Genomic DNA, 17,426 nt, shown 5'->3' with positions numbered 1-17,426 from the left:
ATTACATTTCAATCTAGTTTTATCTGAAGCACTTGTCTTCCTACCAATGCATGTAATTGTTTCTAACAGAGAGAATTTCACTTCCAGTCAACATTTAAGTAAAGGCTAGAACACTTTAAAAATGTGTCTGCCATCCTCCAGTGACCAAATTTACCTTTTATGTGGGCCAGCATGCCTCAGTATCCCCTCTGGAGTGCCAGGCATTTTTCCTTACTCTCAAGTTTCCATGGTATGTCCTGGATGGACATGTGCGCAGTACAGAACTTTCTTTGGAGCTAAAGCAGGCCCGGACTGGCAATCTGTAGAGGGGCTGCTTGGCCTGTGGGGGCTGTTTAGTGCTCTGTGTACTTAAAATGCCAGGGCCCATTTTAGTCATGAGTAGCAGTGTGCAAGGAACATTCTTTGGAACTACAGTAGTAGTACATGTGCCCAGGCACAAGGGATGGTGCAATGGCTGAGATATTTTAACTGCTATACATGCATCTATGTGCATATCTGTGATTTATTGTGCCAATTTGGCACAAGCAATTTGTGAGCCCGTTTGGTTAGATGGAGGTGTGCCCTTGCAATGATTACTCTGGATTGCAGCTAAATGTGAGTGACATGCTTTAAAAAGCTATGTTTGTGTTGAGAAAAAATATACTATTTTTAAAATAAGCAGTAGGAGCTATTTCAAAATGAAAAAAAAGATCATGGGTGTTAAAACATCAAATCGTGGGTGCAGGGCTACTTCCGATGGTGAACATGGCTGTATTTATGACCCTCTGTGCTTCTGATTACCCGAGGCACTGTGTGCTTACCTACTACATGTCTTTGTGATATGTTTTTGTGTGTAGGTGTAATTATAGTATCCTCTAAAATGTACTCACTGTAACAAAAGTAGAACAAGCTGTGTAATCATTGTAAATAGATACTTTTATAAAATTTAAAAAAAAATATATAAAATACATTTCACAGGGCAAGGATATAATAATGCTGGCCTCTTACACAAGCCAGGAGGCTGTTTCACTCATTTATAGGCAAATTCCCCTGATCCAATTAATCAAAGAAAGTAAGTGCCTGTGAATTTCCAGGCTGCCCAGTGACCCAGTGCTCACACCAGTGCACATCCAGTTTTTTCAGGGTTGTGGAGTTGGTACATACCGACTGCGACTCCAATTCCTCTTTTTTATATACTGATGTATTTTCCATATTAATTGAAAGAACACAACGTATGAGGTATTTTTTAATGCAATTTTAAAGCTATATGATGATGGTGTCTGATTTTGGGAACAAACCAAGAACTACTGGCTATAAAGCGGACACAATACCCTATTGGTCACTGCCAACATGGTTGAGGTGATTGTTACAGTGATAGTCATAACTAAGCCGGTGTCATTGTGGCTTTTCATTTAATTTATTAAAGAAACTACAAACATTTCTTAAACCTAAAGTTTAAACAAAATGAAAACATAAGGTTTAATAGCTCAGCTGGACTTTACCCTAGTGAAACAACTGGGCTTTATTCTTACAGCATGACTAAATTCTTTGAAATAGGACATTGTGTCATATTGTATTCTTTCCATTACAATTTACTTTTATTAGGAGTCGGAATCAGTACATTTTTGCAGGCTACAACTCCAGGTACCCAAAATTGGTTCTCCACAGCTTTGATTTTTTTAGCCAAAAAGTCAGGGGGCATACGGTATGCTTACCATCTGTCCCCATCCCACAGGGATAGGCCCCTTTTCAGGACTTCAGTCCCCATGAAGCCTCCCTGTCTGGCATAATAACTTTCAAAAATCCCTGTGGTCCATGCAGAAATAGAAGACCTTGGACTGCACTGAATTTTTTTACAGCTAGGGGGCACATAAGAGCAAGTAGGAGGCTACCTTCAGCAGAAGAGCTGGAAGGGAAGCAAAAAGAAGAAGAGCTTGAAGGGAAGCTGCTTGTGTGAGAATGGTTTGAATTTCCTGTCCCCCTAAGGGGAGGGAAAGAACTTTACCCCTCACTGTGAGAGGAATATTGGTGGCTTTCAGCTTGTCAGATCCCCCCCACCAACTTCAGTTAAAGGAAAAGTAACACTAAAAATTTTTAAGTAAAAAACCTATTCTACCCTGCACCAATAACTGCCCTATACTGCAAACCACTTAGTATTTTGAATGCTTTAATAGAAAATACCTGCTAAAACTTGGCTTCCTGTGAATTAAAATATGGCAAAGGAAGGAGCAGCATCCACTATGTGATGATCGATTGATGGAGCCTAGCCTTCTTTCTGTATAGGAAGGAGTCAGGCTAGGCTTGATCAATCGATCGTCACATAGTGAATGCTGCTCCTTCCTTCGCTGTATTGCCGTATTTCAATACGTGTGTATGGCCACCTTTACTTGGCGATGTTTATTTTTTATTTTTTCTTTCCTGCTTCCCTTATCTTGCAGTAATTTGGCTGTCTGTTTCTCCCACAGTAATGCCATTAACTCTTTATTTGGTTTAATGTGCCATTCTGAATTTTAATCTTGGGGGTATACATGAAATTGCCACAGTTTCATTCTGCTATGCGTTTTGCTGGTATCACACAAGGAATTGTGTCTATGGTCACCCTGCTATGCGTTCTGAAGTTATTGTACAAGGAATTGTCACTGCGGTCATCCTGCTATGTGTTCTAGGGTTATTATACATGGAATTGCCACTGCGTCCATACTGCTTCAAGTTTTGGGGCTGTTATATATGAAACTGCTGTTGCTTTCATTTCTGAGGATTTATCCGTAAATCAGGGAGTGGTTTATTGGGGGCATGTCTCCCAAAGTGGCCGTGGTCAAAATTTGCTGCAATGCCACTTTTCACCCTGTATTGTCCTGTTTTATTTCTAGCCACGCTAATTTTATCAGCGCCTTGTCCCAATTTGCATTTATATATAAATTCCGGTCAAAGGACTTTAATAACCTCCAATGTCTGCCTAGTTATATATATAGATCTGTGATCTTTAATAACTTGTGTCTGGTTTGTTTATTACAAATTGCGCACAGCTTTTTGCTAGATGAGTAGCACTGCTGTTTAAAAAAAAAATGACAGTGTAGGTTTATTTATTTTTTTTGATTCTCATAATATGTTATGCAACAAATTACAACTCAGCATTCTGAATACTTCCACAAATATAAACCTGTCATGCCAACCCCCTTAAGCTTCTGCCAGTAAAATTTCCTGAGTCTGCCAATGCTAAAAGCCAAATAATTATTGAAAACACAGATATGCTGCATTTAATGTTAAATTGCTAACAAGCTGGAGCTTTATTAAGATAAGCATTCACTCACCAGGTAAGATCCAGTTCATTATGTGATTATGCAATATTGTGTTAATGCAATATAATAATTATGCAATATAGTGTTTTGAGCTGTCTCTTAAAATAATTTTTGCCATTTGGCAAATAAAATAGCTTCAAATGCTGTGAGCGTTGATATCGGTAAAATAGGTGTGGCCTTGACCATCTTTGTAAATCCTTTGCTAAAGTCAGGACAAATCCTGATATATTAGCACTGAACATTCCATTTCCATTCACATTTCAACCCAGACCCGTTTGACTTGTGGGTAAACGCATAGATCCTGTGGATTTCAGGTCAACCCCACACATTACTGCCTCATAAAACGTCTTGCAAAACAAAGCCGAGAAGCATGCCACAGAAACTGTAGGCTGATTTGAACAGTATGCCTTTTAGTCCTCCTAGCATGGTGCTGATACCAACTTAGCTTGCAGCAAACCCCATTTATTTCGCTACAACCAGAGCCAATACTTTAGGATAGGATAACCTATATTAAAGCATATACAGTGGCTTGCAAAAGTATTCGGCCCCCTTGAACTTTTCCACATTTTGTCACATTACAGCCACAAACATGAATCAGTTTTATTGGAATTCCACGTGAAAGACCAATACAAAGTGGTGTACACGTGAGAAGTGGAAGGAAAATCATACATGATTCCAAACATTTTTTACAAATAAATAACTGCAAAGTGGGGTGTGCATAATTATTCAGCCCCCTTTGGTCTGAGTGCAGTCAGTTGCCCATAGACATTGCCTGATGAGTGCTAATGACTAAATAGAGTGCACCTGTGTGTAATCTAATGTCAGTACAAATACAGCTGCTCTGTGACGGCCTCAGAGGTTGTCTAAGAGAATATTGGGAGCAACAACACCATGAAGTCCAAAGAACACACCAGACAGGTCAGGGATAAAGTTATTGAGAAATTTAAAGCAGGCTTAGGCTACAAAAAGATTTCCAAAGCCTTGAACATCCCACGGAGCACTGTTCAAGTGATCATTCAGAAATGGAAGGAGTATGGCACAACTGTAAACCTACCAAGACAAGGCCGTCCACCTAAACTCACAGGCCGAACAAGGAGAGCGCTGATCAGAAATGCAGCCAAGAGGCCCATGGTGACTCTGGGGGAGCTGCAGAGATCTACAGCTCAGGTGGGGGAATCTGTCCATAGGACAACTATTAGTCGTGCACTGCACAAAGTTGGCCTTTATGGAAGAGTGGCAAGAAGAAAGCCATTGTTAACAGAAAACCATAAGAAGTCCCGTTTGCAGTTTTCCACAAGCCATGTGGGGGACACAGCAAACATGTGGAAGAAGGTGCTCTGGTCAGATGAGACCAAAATGGAACTTTTTGGCCAAAATGCAAAACGCTATGTGTGGCGGAAAACTAACACTGCACATCACTCTGAACACACCATCCCCACTGTCAAATATGGTGGTGGCAGCATCATGCTCTGGGGGGGCTTCTCTTCAGCAGTGACAGGGAAGCTGGTCAGAGTAGATGGGAAGATGGATGGAGCCAAATACAGGGCAATCTTGGAAGAAAACCTCTTGGAGTCTGCAAAAGACTTGAGACTGGGGCGGAGGTTCACCTTCCAGCAGGACAACGACCCTAAACATAAAGCCAGGGCAACAATGGAATGGTTTAAAACAAAACATATCCATGTGTTAGAATGGCCCAGTCAAAGTCCAGATCTAAATCCAATTGAGAATCTGTGGCAAGATCTGAAAACTGCTGTTCACAAACGCTGTCCATCTAATCTGACTGAGCTGGAGCTGTTTTGCAAAGAAGAATGGGCAAGGATTTCAGTCTCTAGATGTGTGAAGCTGGTAGAGACATACCCTAAAAGCCTGGCAGCTGTAATTGCAGCAAAAGGTGCTTCTACAAAGTATTGACTCAGGGGGCTGAATAATTACGCACACCCCACTTTGCAGTTATTTATTTGTAAAAAATGTTTGGAATCATGTATTACATTACATTAACATTTATTTATAAAGCGCCAACATATTCCGCAGCGCTGTACAATAAGTATGATTTTCTTTCCACTTCTCACGTGTACACCACTTTGTATTGGTCTTTCACGTGGAATTCCAATAAAATTGATTCATGTTTGTGGCTGTAATGTGACAAAATGTGGAAAAGTTCAACGGGGCCGAATACTTTTGCAAGCCACTGTAGATCAAGGGCATTACCACTGCAGGCATTCAGGACAAGAAATACAATAAAGCCTGCCCCAACCTCGCCTGTCTTATAAGAACAATGTTCTCCCTTAGTAATCACAGTCTCACAACCCCTACACCAATTCTGCACCTAGATCTCCTCATCACTTTGACCACTGCTAAAGTGAAAAAATGGGGAAATGTGCCCATTTGGCCAGAAGGTAAAATACAATCCCTTTAAAACTTCCAAAATTTTTATATTTTGTGGTCCACACCAATATCAGTCCCAAAAACTGGATACATACTCACAGATGTGTAACTTCTCCTAACTATAAATTCTCTAATGTAGCATTGATATTATGCAGTGTATCTGGCTGGAATAAGGTAGATAGCAGATGTGTGGGAAGGACGCCAAAAAATTCAAATTGCAGCCAACAGGAGTTTGCTTGATCTGTCTTCCCCTAAAAGACATCATCTGGGTGGGTTAGATTCCCTTGTGACATTTTATCAGATCTTCTAGGCTTTAAAACAGGTAGAAAACTGAAAATAATCTTGAAAGGAAGGATTTGCCCAGCCAATGGATATTTCACTTTTTTATTACTCACTCACCAATTGAGGTCTTGAAAAAATAACAGCTTGTGTTGTCGACTTCCTATTAAATAAGTCCTTTTTGGCTATCAGTCCTTGACTTTCATGCCCATGGCACACATAATTTGCATTCTTCCCAGATATTGGCCAAATGTATGTGAGCTATTACCGACATATATATTATGTTAGCCAGAAGAAGGAAAGGGTAATTAATAATTGCTCTAGAGTGGAGAACTTGGGATTTTTAGCAGTGATAATTATGCAGCTGGTTTTGGGGGAGAGTTTGGTGCCATTTTTCTAATGACACGAAGGGGCAAATTTATCAAAGTGTGAAGTTAGAAGTTACCACAGTAAAATTCCGCTGCTCTCTATTAATTTCTGTGGGATTTTAGAGGCTTTTTTATCGAAGGGTAAAAGTTAAAGTCCACCATGTGATAAACGTACAACTAAAAACAGTGTTTATGCAATAGGTTCCCATCAAGGTAAAAAGCTGAGAGTGAAGTTGGAATTTTATATACATTACATAGTTTCAAGAAAAAGAATACAATGCATGGGATCCATTATCTGGAAACCCGCTGTACACAAAGCTCCAATTCACAGGAAGCCCATCTCACAGACTCATTTTTAATCAAACAATTCAAATTTTTAAAAATGATTCACTTTTTCCCTGTTAATAATAAAACAGTACCTTGTACTTGAGCTCAGCTAAGACATAATTAATCCTTATTGGAGGCAAAACAATCTTCTTGGGTTTAATTAATTTTTAAATTATTTTTTAGAAGACTTACGTTATGGAGATCTGAATTATGGAAAGATCCCTTATCCAGAAAACCTCAGGTTCCAAGCATTCTGGATCCCATACCTGTAATAATGAAACAGTACCTTGTGCTTTATCCAACTAAGATACAGGTATGACACCTCTTATCTAGAATGCCTGGGACCTGGGGTTTTCTGGATAAGGGATCTTTCCATAATTTGGATCTTCATACAGTAAGTTGTCTAAAAATCATTTAACATTAAATACACCCAATCTGAGTGTTTTGCCTACAATAAGGATTATTATGTGGGATCAAGTACAATATACTGTGTTATTATTATTATAGAAAAAATGGAAATAATTTTTAAAAATATGAATTATTTGCATAAAATGGAGTGTATGGGAGATGGCCTTCCTGTAATTCTAAGCTTTCTGGCTAGCGGGTTTCCAGATAATGGATCCCATACCTGTATTATAAACCCTTATTGGATGCAAAACAATACTATTGGGTTTATTTAATGTTTAAATTATGTTTTAATAGACTTAGGGAGAGATTTATCAACGTTGAGTTTGATTTTTTTTTTTTGCACTAAAAAAACCTCATTCAAATTATGTTTCAAAAATTCAAATGTCTGGTATTTATCAAGTGCAAAAAACTTGTAAAAATTTGCCATGTAAAAGCTTGTGCGTTTCTATAGAAGTCAATAGCAGTTGTCCTAAGGAAGCCATATTTGTGTCCCCCACAAGAGGTGCTGGCTAATAGAGCCCGCACTCTCACCGGGAGGGAGCCCCTGGTGCAGGCAGCCATGTTGGGCACATACATGCGCATAATGCGCGAGTGCTGCAACTCGCTCATGATGAGCATGTGTGTGATGTAGGAGGGTGATTTACATTGAGCACTTCTATGATCCTGCTCTTTTCTTTATTGGGTTTTGACTTTTATTACAAAGTAGAGCTTAGGGAGAGAAAGGTTGTGGTAATAGGGGGACAAAAAGTGATCAAATGCAGGGAAAAATCACACATCTTCATGTAAAATCCAGGGTATATATATAACTGCATTGATTTTAGGCATACACAAAGCCCAGTGTAAAAGTTCCAGCATAAAAAGTAGCATTCACTTGAAAAATGATGTGTAAAAAAAAAAAGTGGCTTCCACCTCGCTACTTATACATTTATTACACCAGCGTTAAGCATGTTTAAGGTGGTGTAAAATAATGGTGTAAAATGCAGGTGGTATAAACGAAAACACAAACATTTATTAACGACAGTTATTTGCGCGCTTTTAATAGCAATTTAAAATATAATCCCATATCCATGAAAATTACTGTATATTGCAATTATCTTTCGTTAGCACACCAAAAAAAATTGTGGACACCTTCCTTTAAAGGGAGTATGAATATTTACTGAGAAAAATAGACGTGGACTGCATAGATGAAATGGGTTAATGGATTTATGCTGTAATTAGTAATGGATACATATGTGTTTGGATGTATCATAACTTAAAGAATGCTGTACTGAGGTGTTGATTCATTGGCTGCTGAATAGGTTAGATAAGAACAAATAGAGCCTGCAGGAGTATATGGTTGGAAGTGCTGTATTTTATAAACAGAGAAGGGTTTTCACACTGCTGGTATTTCACTGGCCTAACTGGCCAGTCCCCTGTCAACAGCAGCTCCACATCATGGGCCTTGTTAAGCTATTTTTTGAGTGCCAGTGGTTTTTAAGGGAAGAAAGTGAGGCTACAGGACTGTTTATTCTGATTCAGAATGCCTAGGTTTCTATACTGCCATGTAATGTGAATCTAAACTGATTACTAAAAAGCCTGATAGTAATAAGCCTATAGTGAAATTTATATTATGTATTCATCTATAATTAGGAGTCGGTCCCTAAGTTCAGGTGAAAACAGTCTAGCTGCTAGGGACTTGTGATGTGCAGGCTGGCGGGTTTGGGCCGACATCTGCACATTAAAAGCAGGTCGTGGACGGTGAGGGTCCAGGCCTTATGCCTTCCACTCTGGCCACAATTTAAATGAGCCCCACTTCCAGCTTTGGTGGTGTTTATTTTTAGGTGCGTGCACCCTCCTGTCCCCGCCCCCTCCATGACATCATAGTCGTGATGGGCTTATAAATAGTGGGGGACGGGTACGGGTTAAGGAGGGGAGGGACAACTTCAGGGGCACAGATCTTTACTGCTAAAGAGATGTTATAAGAGGTTGCATAATACTTTGCTGAGCTTTAGTTCTCTTTTAAATACATAAGAGTTCAGTTTAAAAGTCCTAAGGGAACACTGGTTGTAACTGAAGTAAATCTGTTGCTTCTTTATTGCTTCATAGGCACAAAACATTTACAGATGATTGCTGCTCCTAAACAAGGATATCTCTAGGTCAGGGTCTTTAGTTGCAAACTGTTTTCCTTCCATGATTATCTGGTGTTTGTATTGTTTGCTATTCTGTTGTACTAAATATAAGTGTTTCTTTTCTTTTTATTTTAGGGAAGAAAAATCTGAAGATCAAGATCTTCAAGGACAGAAAGATAAACCACCAAAACTCAGGAAAGTAAAAAGAGACAAGAAGGATGAGGAAGAAAAGCAGGAAACGTTTCATCCCTCTGAGCACCAGTCAGGAGAACCTGCAGATGAAGGGAAAGCTGATATATCTGAAAGTGCTGAGGAAAGCCTTGCTGTTCCTGAAGCCTCTGCCTCTCCCAAGCAGAGGCGGTCTGTTATTAGAGACAGGGGTCCCATGTACGAAGACCCCACTCTTCCTGAAGGCTGGACACGAAAACTAAAGCAAAGAAAATCTGGTCGTTCTGCTGGAAAGTTTGATGTATATTTAATCAAGTAAGTATAGTAAATGGAAATGCTTTCATGATATGTTTACATATTATGTCCAGGATTTGGTTTGTGATTTGACTGGATTTAGTGCATGTTTTTTTACACCCGATCTCTCAAGTTTGCATACTCTCAGTTTGCCTATTCTGATTCGTTTCAACTGTTAAATTTTTTATTCACAGTCACAAAATCTATTATGCTAAATGCCCGGGACCAGGAGTTTTTCCAGATTAATGGGTCTCTGTAAGAGCTACTAAAACATTGCTTCCCTGTTTTGCTACTAAAGTTTATTATACTATATCTGTATAGTCTCAGCTTGATACATAAAAACTGACACACATTCTGTTCATACCTATGGGATTTTTAGAAGCATGTTTATCAAATGTTGAGTTCTAACATTCACCCATTCACATTCTGAAAGCAGTAGCGCTGGCTCCTTCTGAAAGCTCAGACTCAGGCACAATGCACTGAGATGGCGCCTACACAGCAATATTACAACTAAAAAATACATTTGTTGGTTCAAGAATAAAATTTTAAATGGTAGAGTGAATTATTTGCTATGTAAATAGTGTAATTTAGAAATAAAAAGTACACCATAAAAATCATAATGGTATCTCTTTAAGCCATTCATATACATTTTTGTAATTGCTTTAAAGGAACCTTTGAATGGCTGCCTCCATGGCTACATAGCAGCTTATTTATATAAATTATAGTAGACTTTCTGAAGTAAACACACAACTTTTACCAGTGCAGGGCAGCAGCACATTATATTTTAGTTACTTTTATACACTTTCATTTTTTGGTGTTACTGCTCCTTTAATGTTTTATGTAACATCTAAGGAGACTATCATGTTGATTTCAGCATAAAGACATTAGTGAACATTAGTACTATTGTCTGTCTGTAAATATTTTTTAATCTCTCTCCTAGGCAAACATGTCCATTACATGAGATCATTTAGAGTTCAAATCAAGAAAATATATACAGTCATGGCCAAAATTGTTGGCACCCCAGAAATCTTTCCAGAAAATCAAGTATTTCTCACAGAAAAGCATTGCAGTAACACATGTTTTGCTATACACATGTTTATTCCCTTTGTGTGTATTGGAACAGAACAAAAAAGGAAGGAAAAAAGCAAATTGGACATAATGTCACACAAAACTTCAAAAATGGGCTGGACAAAATTATTGGCACCCTTTCAAAATTGTGGATAAATAAGATTGTTTCAAACATGTGATGCTCCTTTAAACTCACCTTGGGCAAGTAACAGGTGTGGGCAATATAAAAATCACACCTGAAAGCAGATAAAAAGGAGAGAAGTTCACTTAGTCGTTGCATTGTACATCTGTGTGTGCCACACTAAGCATGGACAACAGAAAGAGGAGAAGAGAACTGTCTGAGGACTTGAGAACCAAAATTGTGGAAAAATATCAACAATCTCAAGGTTACAAGTCCATCTCCAGAGATCTAGATTTGCTTTTGTCCGCAGTGTGCAACATTATCATGAAGTTTGGAACCCATGGCACTGTAGCTTATCTTCTTGGGCATGGATGGAAGAGAAAAATTGATGAAAGGTTGTAATGCAGGATAGTCCGGATGGTGGATAAGCAGCCCCAAACATGTTCTAAAGAAATTAGGCTCAGCATCATCAGTGTCAGCGCAAACTATCTGTCGACATTTAAATGAAATGAAACGTTATGGCAGGAGACCCAGGAGGACTCCACTGCTGACACAGAGACGTAAAAAAGCAAGAATACAGTTTGCCAAAATGTACTTGAGTAAGCCACAATCCTTCTGGGAAAGTCTTATGGACAGATGAGACCAGCATAGATCCTTTTGGTAAAGCACATCATTCTACTGTTTACCAAAAACGGAATGAGACCTACAAAGAAAAGAACACAGTACCTACAGTAACATATGGTGGAGGTTCAATTATGTTTTGGGGTTGTTTTGCTGCCTCTGGCACTGGGTGCCTTGAATATGTGCAAGGCATCATGAAATGTAAGGATTACCAAAGGATTTTGGGTTGCACTGTAGAGCCCAGTGTCAGAAAGCTGGGTTTGTGTCCTAGATCTTGGCTCTTCCAGCAGGACAATAACCCCCAACATACGTCAAAAAGCACCCAGAAATGGATGGAAACAAATCGCTGGAGAGTTCTGAAGTGGCCAGCAATGAGTCCAGATCTAAATCCCATTGAACATCTGTGGAGAGATCTTAAAATTGCTGTTGGGAAAAGGCGCCCTTCCAATAAGAGAGACCTGGAGCAGTTTGCAAGAAGAGGAAGAGTGGTCCAAAATTCCCGGTGAGAGGTGTAAGAAGCTTATTGATGGTTATAGGAAACAATTTTTTTTTTTGATTTCAGTTATTTTTTCCAAAGGGTGTGCAACCAAATCTTAAGTTAAGGGTGCCAATAATTTTGTCCAGCCCATTTTTGGAGTTTTGTGGGACATTATGTCCAATTTTTTTTTTTTTTACTCCCTTTTTTGTTCTGTTCCAATACACACAAAGGGAATAAACATGTGTATAGCAAAACATGTGTTACTGCAATACTTTTCTGTGAGAAATACTGTTTCTGGGGTGCCAACAATTTTGGCCATGACTGCAGTTATGACACAATTCACAGGGAATAAGAAGAACAATGCATTTAGATACCCTTGTATACAGATTTGCTAAAATGCAATTTGTGTTTACATCTAAAAATGTCTAATTTGGAGAGTTCAGTCATTGTAGTAGCACTTAAACCATGTTTAACCTCAGTCTACCATTGAATTGATGCTTGTAATATGTGACCTGGGAGAAATAGAGAGTTCCCCAGGTGGGAACAGCAAGTAAGTACAGGGAAACTACATTTTGGACAATTTGGCCTGTTTTGATAGAGGTGGCTATTTACATTTATGTAAATCCTTAATAGAATGGGGGATACCAAACTATTTTATATGAATAGCCTACCAAGTTAATGTAAAGCTTAACTCTGATTGTGGCAGCTGAAATGTATATACTGAGGAGGTCTAATATTGAATAAATTATTGGAAGCCTTGTGTTTTTCCCCAATGTATCATAAAGGTGGATCATGTTGGCTCAAGAGGTAAGTAGTGTTGTATGCATTAGGGGTCATTTACAGTAACCTCAGGCAGAAGTGTAAAAACACTAAGAGGTGCAAAGTTTCCTCTCAAGGCGAGTTCGGCAAATCGTCGCGCCGTGTATGCCATCCCACCGGCGATTTACATTCTAGCTGGTGGGATGGCATTTCGGGGAGATTTGTTGCGGACGACTAATCTCCCCGTCTGTCACAGCCCTTAGTGCTCATGCAGAGGACTTTTCTGGCTGGGGTCTGACTGCACTCTGCACAGGCCAGCACCACCTGCCATACGGTAGCGATAAGTACATGGTCCCATTGCGGCCCGCAAAATACCACAACTCCCTATTGTCAGGTCTTATATATCTGGCTTTGCGTGTTGTTTAAGAGCAGTGGTCTTCTTAAAGGGTGAAGGTAGGCAACTTTAGTGGTCAGCATTTTTATGGCAGGGAGAAAATAGAAATGATGACATTGGATGACTTATGGTAGGGTGCTTGATCTGTTGCAGTCCAATAAATACATTTTTTGTAGGATTTTTCCCCTTATTATACTTATGATTTATTTATATTGTGTTAACATGTTACTCAGTTTCCATCCTAATGAAGCGCTCAATCTTTCCAATGCATGCACATACTATTGTCAGTTTCATTTGAAGTAAACTAAATTGTGTGTGTTTGCAGATTTTAGGTCATAAGCATTGGAACCAGGGCCTTGCCCCCCCCAGACATTTCCTCCCTGGTTCCTAACATTGATATAAATAGATGTCCAAGCACCTGAAAAAGCAACTGAAAAAAGTTATAATTTTGATGCACTATTTAAAAACAGTTGAAGTTAGAAAATTATTCAGGGTTATCTCAGAGTTAGCACATTTAGTGTAGTTAATGTAGCTGATAGTGTACAGTGTATTTTCATTGAAACAAGTTTTATAGTATATAATTTAAGGTTTGGGGTTAAAGCAAATTACATTTTCTCTTTCTTTTCCACAGCCCTAATGGAAAAGCTTTTCGGTCCAAAGTTGAACTTATAGCATACTTCCAAAAGGTAGGCGACACATCGCTGGACCCTAATGATTTTGACTTCACTGTAACTGGGAGAGGGAGTCCGTCTCGAAGGGAACAGAAGCAACCGAAAAAGTCTAAAGCTCCAAAATCTTCTGGAACAGGGAGAGGAAGAGGAAGACCCAAAGGAAGTGTAAAAGTAAAGTCACCTGTAAAATCTGAAGGAGTACAGGTTAAAAGGGTGATAGAGAAGAGTCCAGGGAAGCTTTTGGTAAAAATGCCTTTTTCTGGAAGTAAAGAGGAATCCGATGCAACAACCTCAGAACAGGTTTTGGTAATTAAAAGACCCGGTCGTAAAAGAAAGTCAGATACAGACCCATCGGCAGCTCCTAAAAAACGGGGAAGAAAGCCAGGCAGTGTGAGCTTGGCTGCTGCAGCAGCAGAAGCAGCAAAGAAAAAAGCAATCAAAGAGTCTTCCATCAAGCCTCTTTTAGAGACTGTGTTACCAATAAAGAAACGCAAGACCAGGGAGACTATCAGTGTAGATGTAAAAGATACAGTAAAACCGGAGCCTCTTACACCTGTTATAGAAAAAAGCATTAAAGGACAGAAACCTGCAAAAAGTCCAGAAAGCAGAAGCACAGAGGGTAGCCCAAAAATTAAAACTGGCTTGCCGAAAAAGGAGCTGCAGCAGCACCATCATCATCACCACCATCATCATCACCATCATCACTCCGAATCCAAGGCATCTGCCACCAGTCCAGAGCCAGAGACTTCAAAGGACAGCATTGGGGCCCCAGAGCCCCAGGACTTAAGTGTCAAAATATATAAAGAGGAGAAGCTACCCGAGAGTGATGGCTGTGCTCAGGAGCCAGCCAAGACGCAGCCTGCTGATAAATGTAGAAACCGAGCAGAAGGTGAAAGAAAAGACATTGTATCATCTGTCCCTAGACCAACAAGAGAAGAACCCGTGGACACCAGAACAACGGTTACGGAAAGAGTTAGCTGACTTTAAAAGGATTAGCAAAAACAGTAAAAAAAATATATATATATATAACAAAGGCAGCTCTGGTCTCTTCTCCTTGTGGGTAGGGCTCTGACAAGGCTTCCCTATAAATGAAGTAAAGAAAAAGTCTATTTTTTTCCTCCTGTAGCTTGAAGTTTCGTAGCTTCGGGGTAGGAATGAATGTCGAATGTGGATCTTTTTAATACCTACGAGCACAGTCAGTCAGGGGTGAAGACTTCTACCAGAGGAAGAAGCAGCTTTGCACTTTTTTATACTAAATAGGCTCCTTTCAACATGGCTTTCTCTGCATCATACTACTGACAAAGATGGGCTGTTTCCCTAGCATTTTAGGTATGCCAACCTTAGCATTGCTCCTGTTAGTAATCCCGGTGCCATCACAAAAAAGTTACACACTGCTGTAAAACAGCATACAAATTGTCTTATTAAGTTACAGTACTTGTGATAAGATGTAATATGGTTTGATTCCATTCAGACCATAGTCTTGCCAAATTACCGTTCCCATGGACTGAGCCAGGGTACTAGAACTCCACGTTCTACTTTTTATTTCGAAACAATCAATCAGTTACTAATGAGACAGCCCTTCAATCAAACATTGCTTTAGCTGATTTTGCTCTCTTTTCTTCTCTCTTTAGTTTAGCATGACGGTGGTTTGATACCTCAGCAGCTTCTGTACATATTTTGTTATTTTCTGGCTATAAGGTACGTACACAGTCATACTGAACTAAGAAGGGTAATGCATAAATCCACACACTGACTATACCAAAAGAGAGCAGCAAAATTCATTATGTAGCTGCTAAATTAAGCAGGTATATTCAAACTGCAACCCTCTAGAGCCTGAAGAACTACTATCCCCTGACCTCCCAACCATCACTGGGATTCAAGGATTGTAGTACAACAGCATCTGTAGGCCTGCAGGTTGGACATCCCTGTCCTAAAGGATTTATTTCCATAATGTGGAATATTCCACCTACAGTGATAGGAGTCACTGGAACAGATTTCTGCGCTGAAACATAAGCATTGAAAGCAAGAAATAAGATGATCTTCACGTAGTGCAATTCATTATTTTAACAAAAAGGGATAATAAGGAAATCTGAAATGTTCTTCCATTTAATTTAAACTCAAGTAGCTTTTCTCTAGTAATAATCATTGTTGCACTATTTTTTTCCATTTCCCAATTAAAAAAAGAAGAAATCATTGCAGAAACAAATTAGAAATGAACTCGGTGAAAGTTTTGTGTAAAGTTTTATTTTTTCTACGTGACTCCTTTTGCAAGACTGCAAGTCTAACGTTGACAGATACCAACTGACTCAGTTGGCAGCACTGTGTTTATTGCACGCCATGGGCACCAGAGATCTCTAATTGCATTGCAGGCATTTCTGACTCACAGTAGGGGTGGGGGGTTACTTAATACAGGTAGTCAGTTGAAGCTGCGAAACTCTGTGTCCTGGTTGTGTGCGTGTTTCTTTTATTTTGCAGTTTCATAAGGACTTCCCGTTCAAGAGTTACTACTCTTTGTTTTAGCATAGGAATCAATATAACAGCTCCAAGTAACCAACAATAGACTGTAGCATTTGCTTGTGTGACACCTAGAGGTTTGTTGAAGTAATTCTGCAGCAGTCAGTGTTGGGTCCTCTGCCCACATTAACAGAGTGGATGTGAGTTTTGTGCAAGGTTTTTTTCTTTTTTTTTCTTTTTTCTTTTTTTTTTTAAAGGAAAATAATAATGTTATGTGAAGGCCTTCCTTATGATTTTTATCAGATACCTATTAGTGAAGACGCTGTGAGTTTGCATGTATTTTACACTTCGGCAGGATGTGCATAACTCCTAGTAACTGTTATGTTTCTTTGTATACATAGAAATGTATGTATATGTTCACTCATAGTTTGCTTTACAGAACATATATGTATAGTACAACATTTAGATGTAAACAGACATATGATGTCAACCATGTTTTCTTCATGCTCATTCCAAAGCATTTTTCAGTATAATTAAAAAAAAGAAAAAAAATGGATCATTTCACCTGTATTTTGTAAGATACAATAATACAAAATTATATGTTGAAAAAAGGTTTCCTTTCTTCCCCCCACCACCCTTTTATTATGTGCTTTTGTTGATAGTATTGCATTCTCTGGAAGTCCTTATAAACCTGCATTTTATTTTGGTTTTAAAGAGCAATGTTAATATCCGTTAACAAAAAATATCTATTATAACCATGTGTTATATTGAGATTAAAAAGCACTTTCTGTAACTTCTAGCTAATAATATAGCACACAATATATTAAGCATGAGTGTTCACAAAGCTTCAAAAAAAGTGTATTCTTTCCCCTTGCAAAATCTAGTCTAAATTCTAACATGGAATTGTCAGATATTTTCTAAAAACCAATTCTGTCCAGATTGAGGCAATTATCTGAAATGGAAGCATGTTGGTTCTTTTATTAGGCAATCATAAAATTAAATTTTTATCACACTGTGAAATGTTATTTGTGAGATTAGAATACTGTACAGTTAGCAAATGTGTAAAATGTCATCACAGATTCATTTATTCCCACTGGTTTTTAATTCAACCAGATATTGTCTACAATTGGATACATTAACTACAGTTTTCCAGACATGTCTATAAGTACAAATATATTTTTATTTCTTTGTACTGTAATACTGGAGCAACTGTAGCAACATGTTTATCCTCTCAACTATTGAAAC

At 38.8% G+C, this 17,426-nt stretch overlaps 1 protein-coding gene across 1 annotated transcript in view; it reads left to right on the top strand.

Moving 5' to 3' along the window:
* Positions 1–17,197, top strand: part of mecp2 (methyl-CpG binding protein 2) — a 54,039-nt gene extending 36,842 nt beyond the window's left edge. Inside the window, 2 exon segments of the mRNA NM_001142091.1 lie at positions 9,289–9,636; positions 13,688–17,197. Of these exon segments, the coding sequence (NP_001135563.1) occupies positions 9,289–9,636; positions 13,688–14,708 (1,369 nt within the window). The 3' untranslated portion in view covers positions 14,709–17,197.
* Positions 17,198–17,426: the final 229 nt, after the last annotated feature.

Source organism: Xenopus tropicalis, chromosome 8 (genome assembly GCF_000004195.4).
Source record: "Xenopus tropicalis strain Nigerian chromosome 8, UCB_Xtro_10.0, whole genome shotgun sequence".
In the NCBI taxonomy this organism is placed as follows: Eukaryota; Metazoa; Chordata; class Amphibia; order Anura; family Pipidae; genus Xenopus; species Xenopus tropicalis.
Note: the sequence above shows the minus strand (reverse complement) of the source record. Positions and strands in the feature narration are given on the sequence as shown.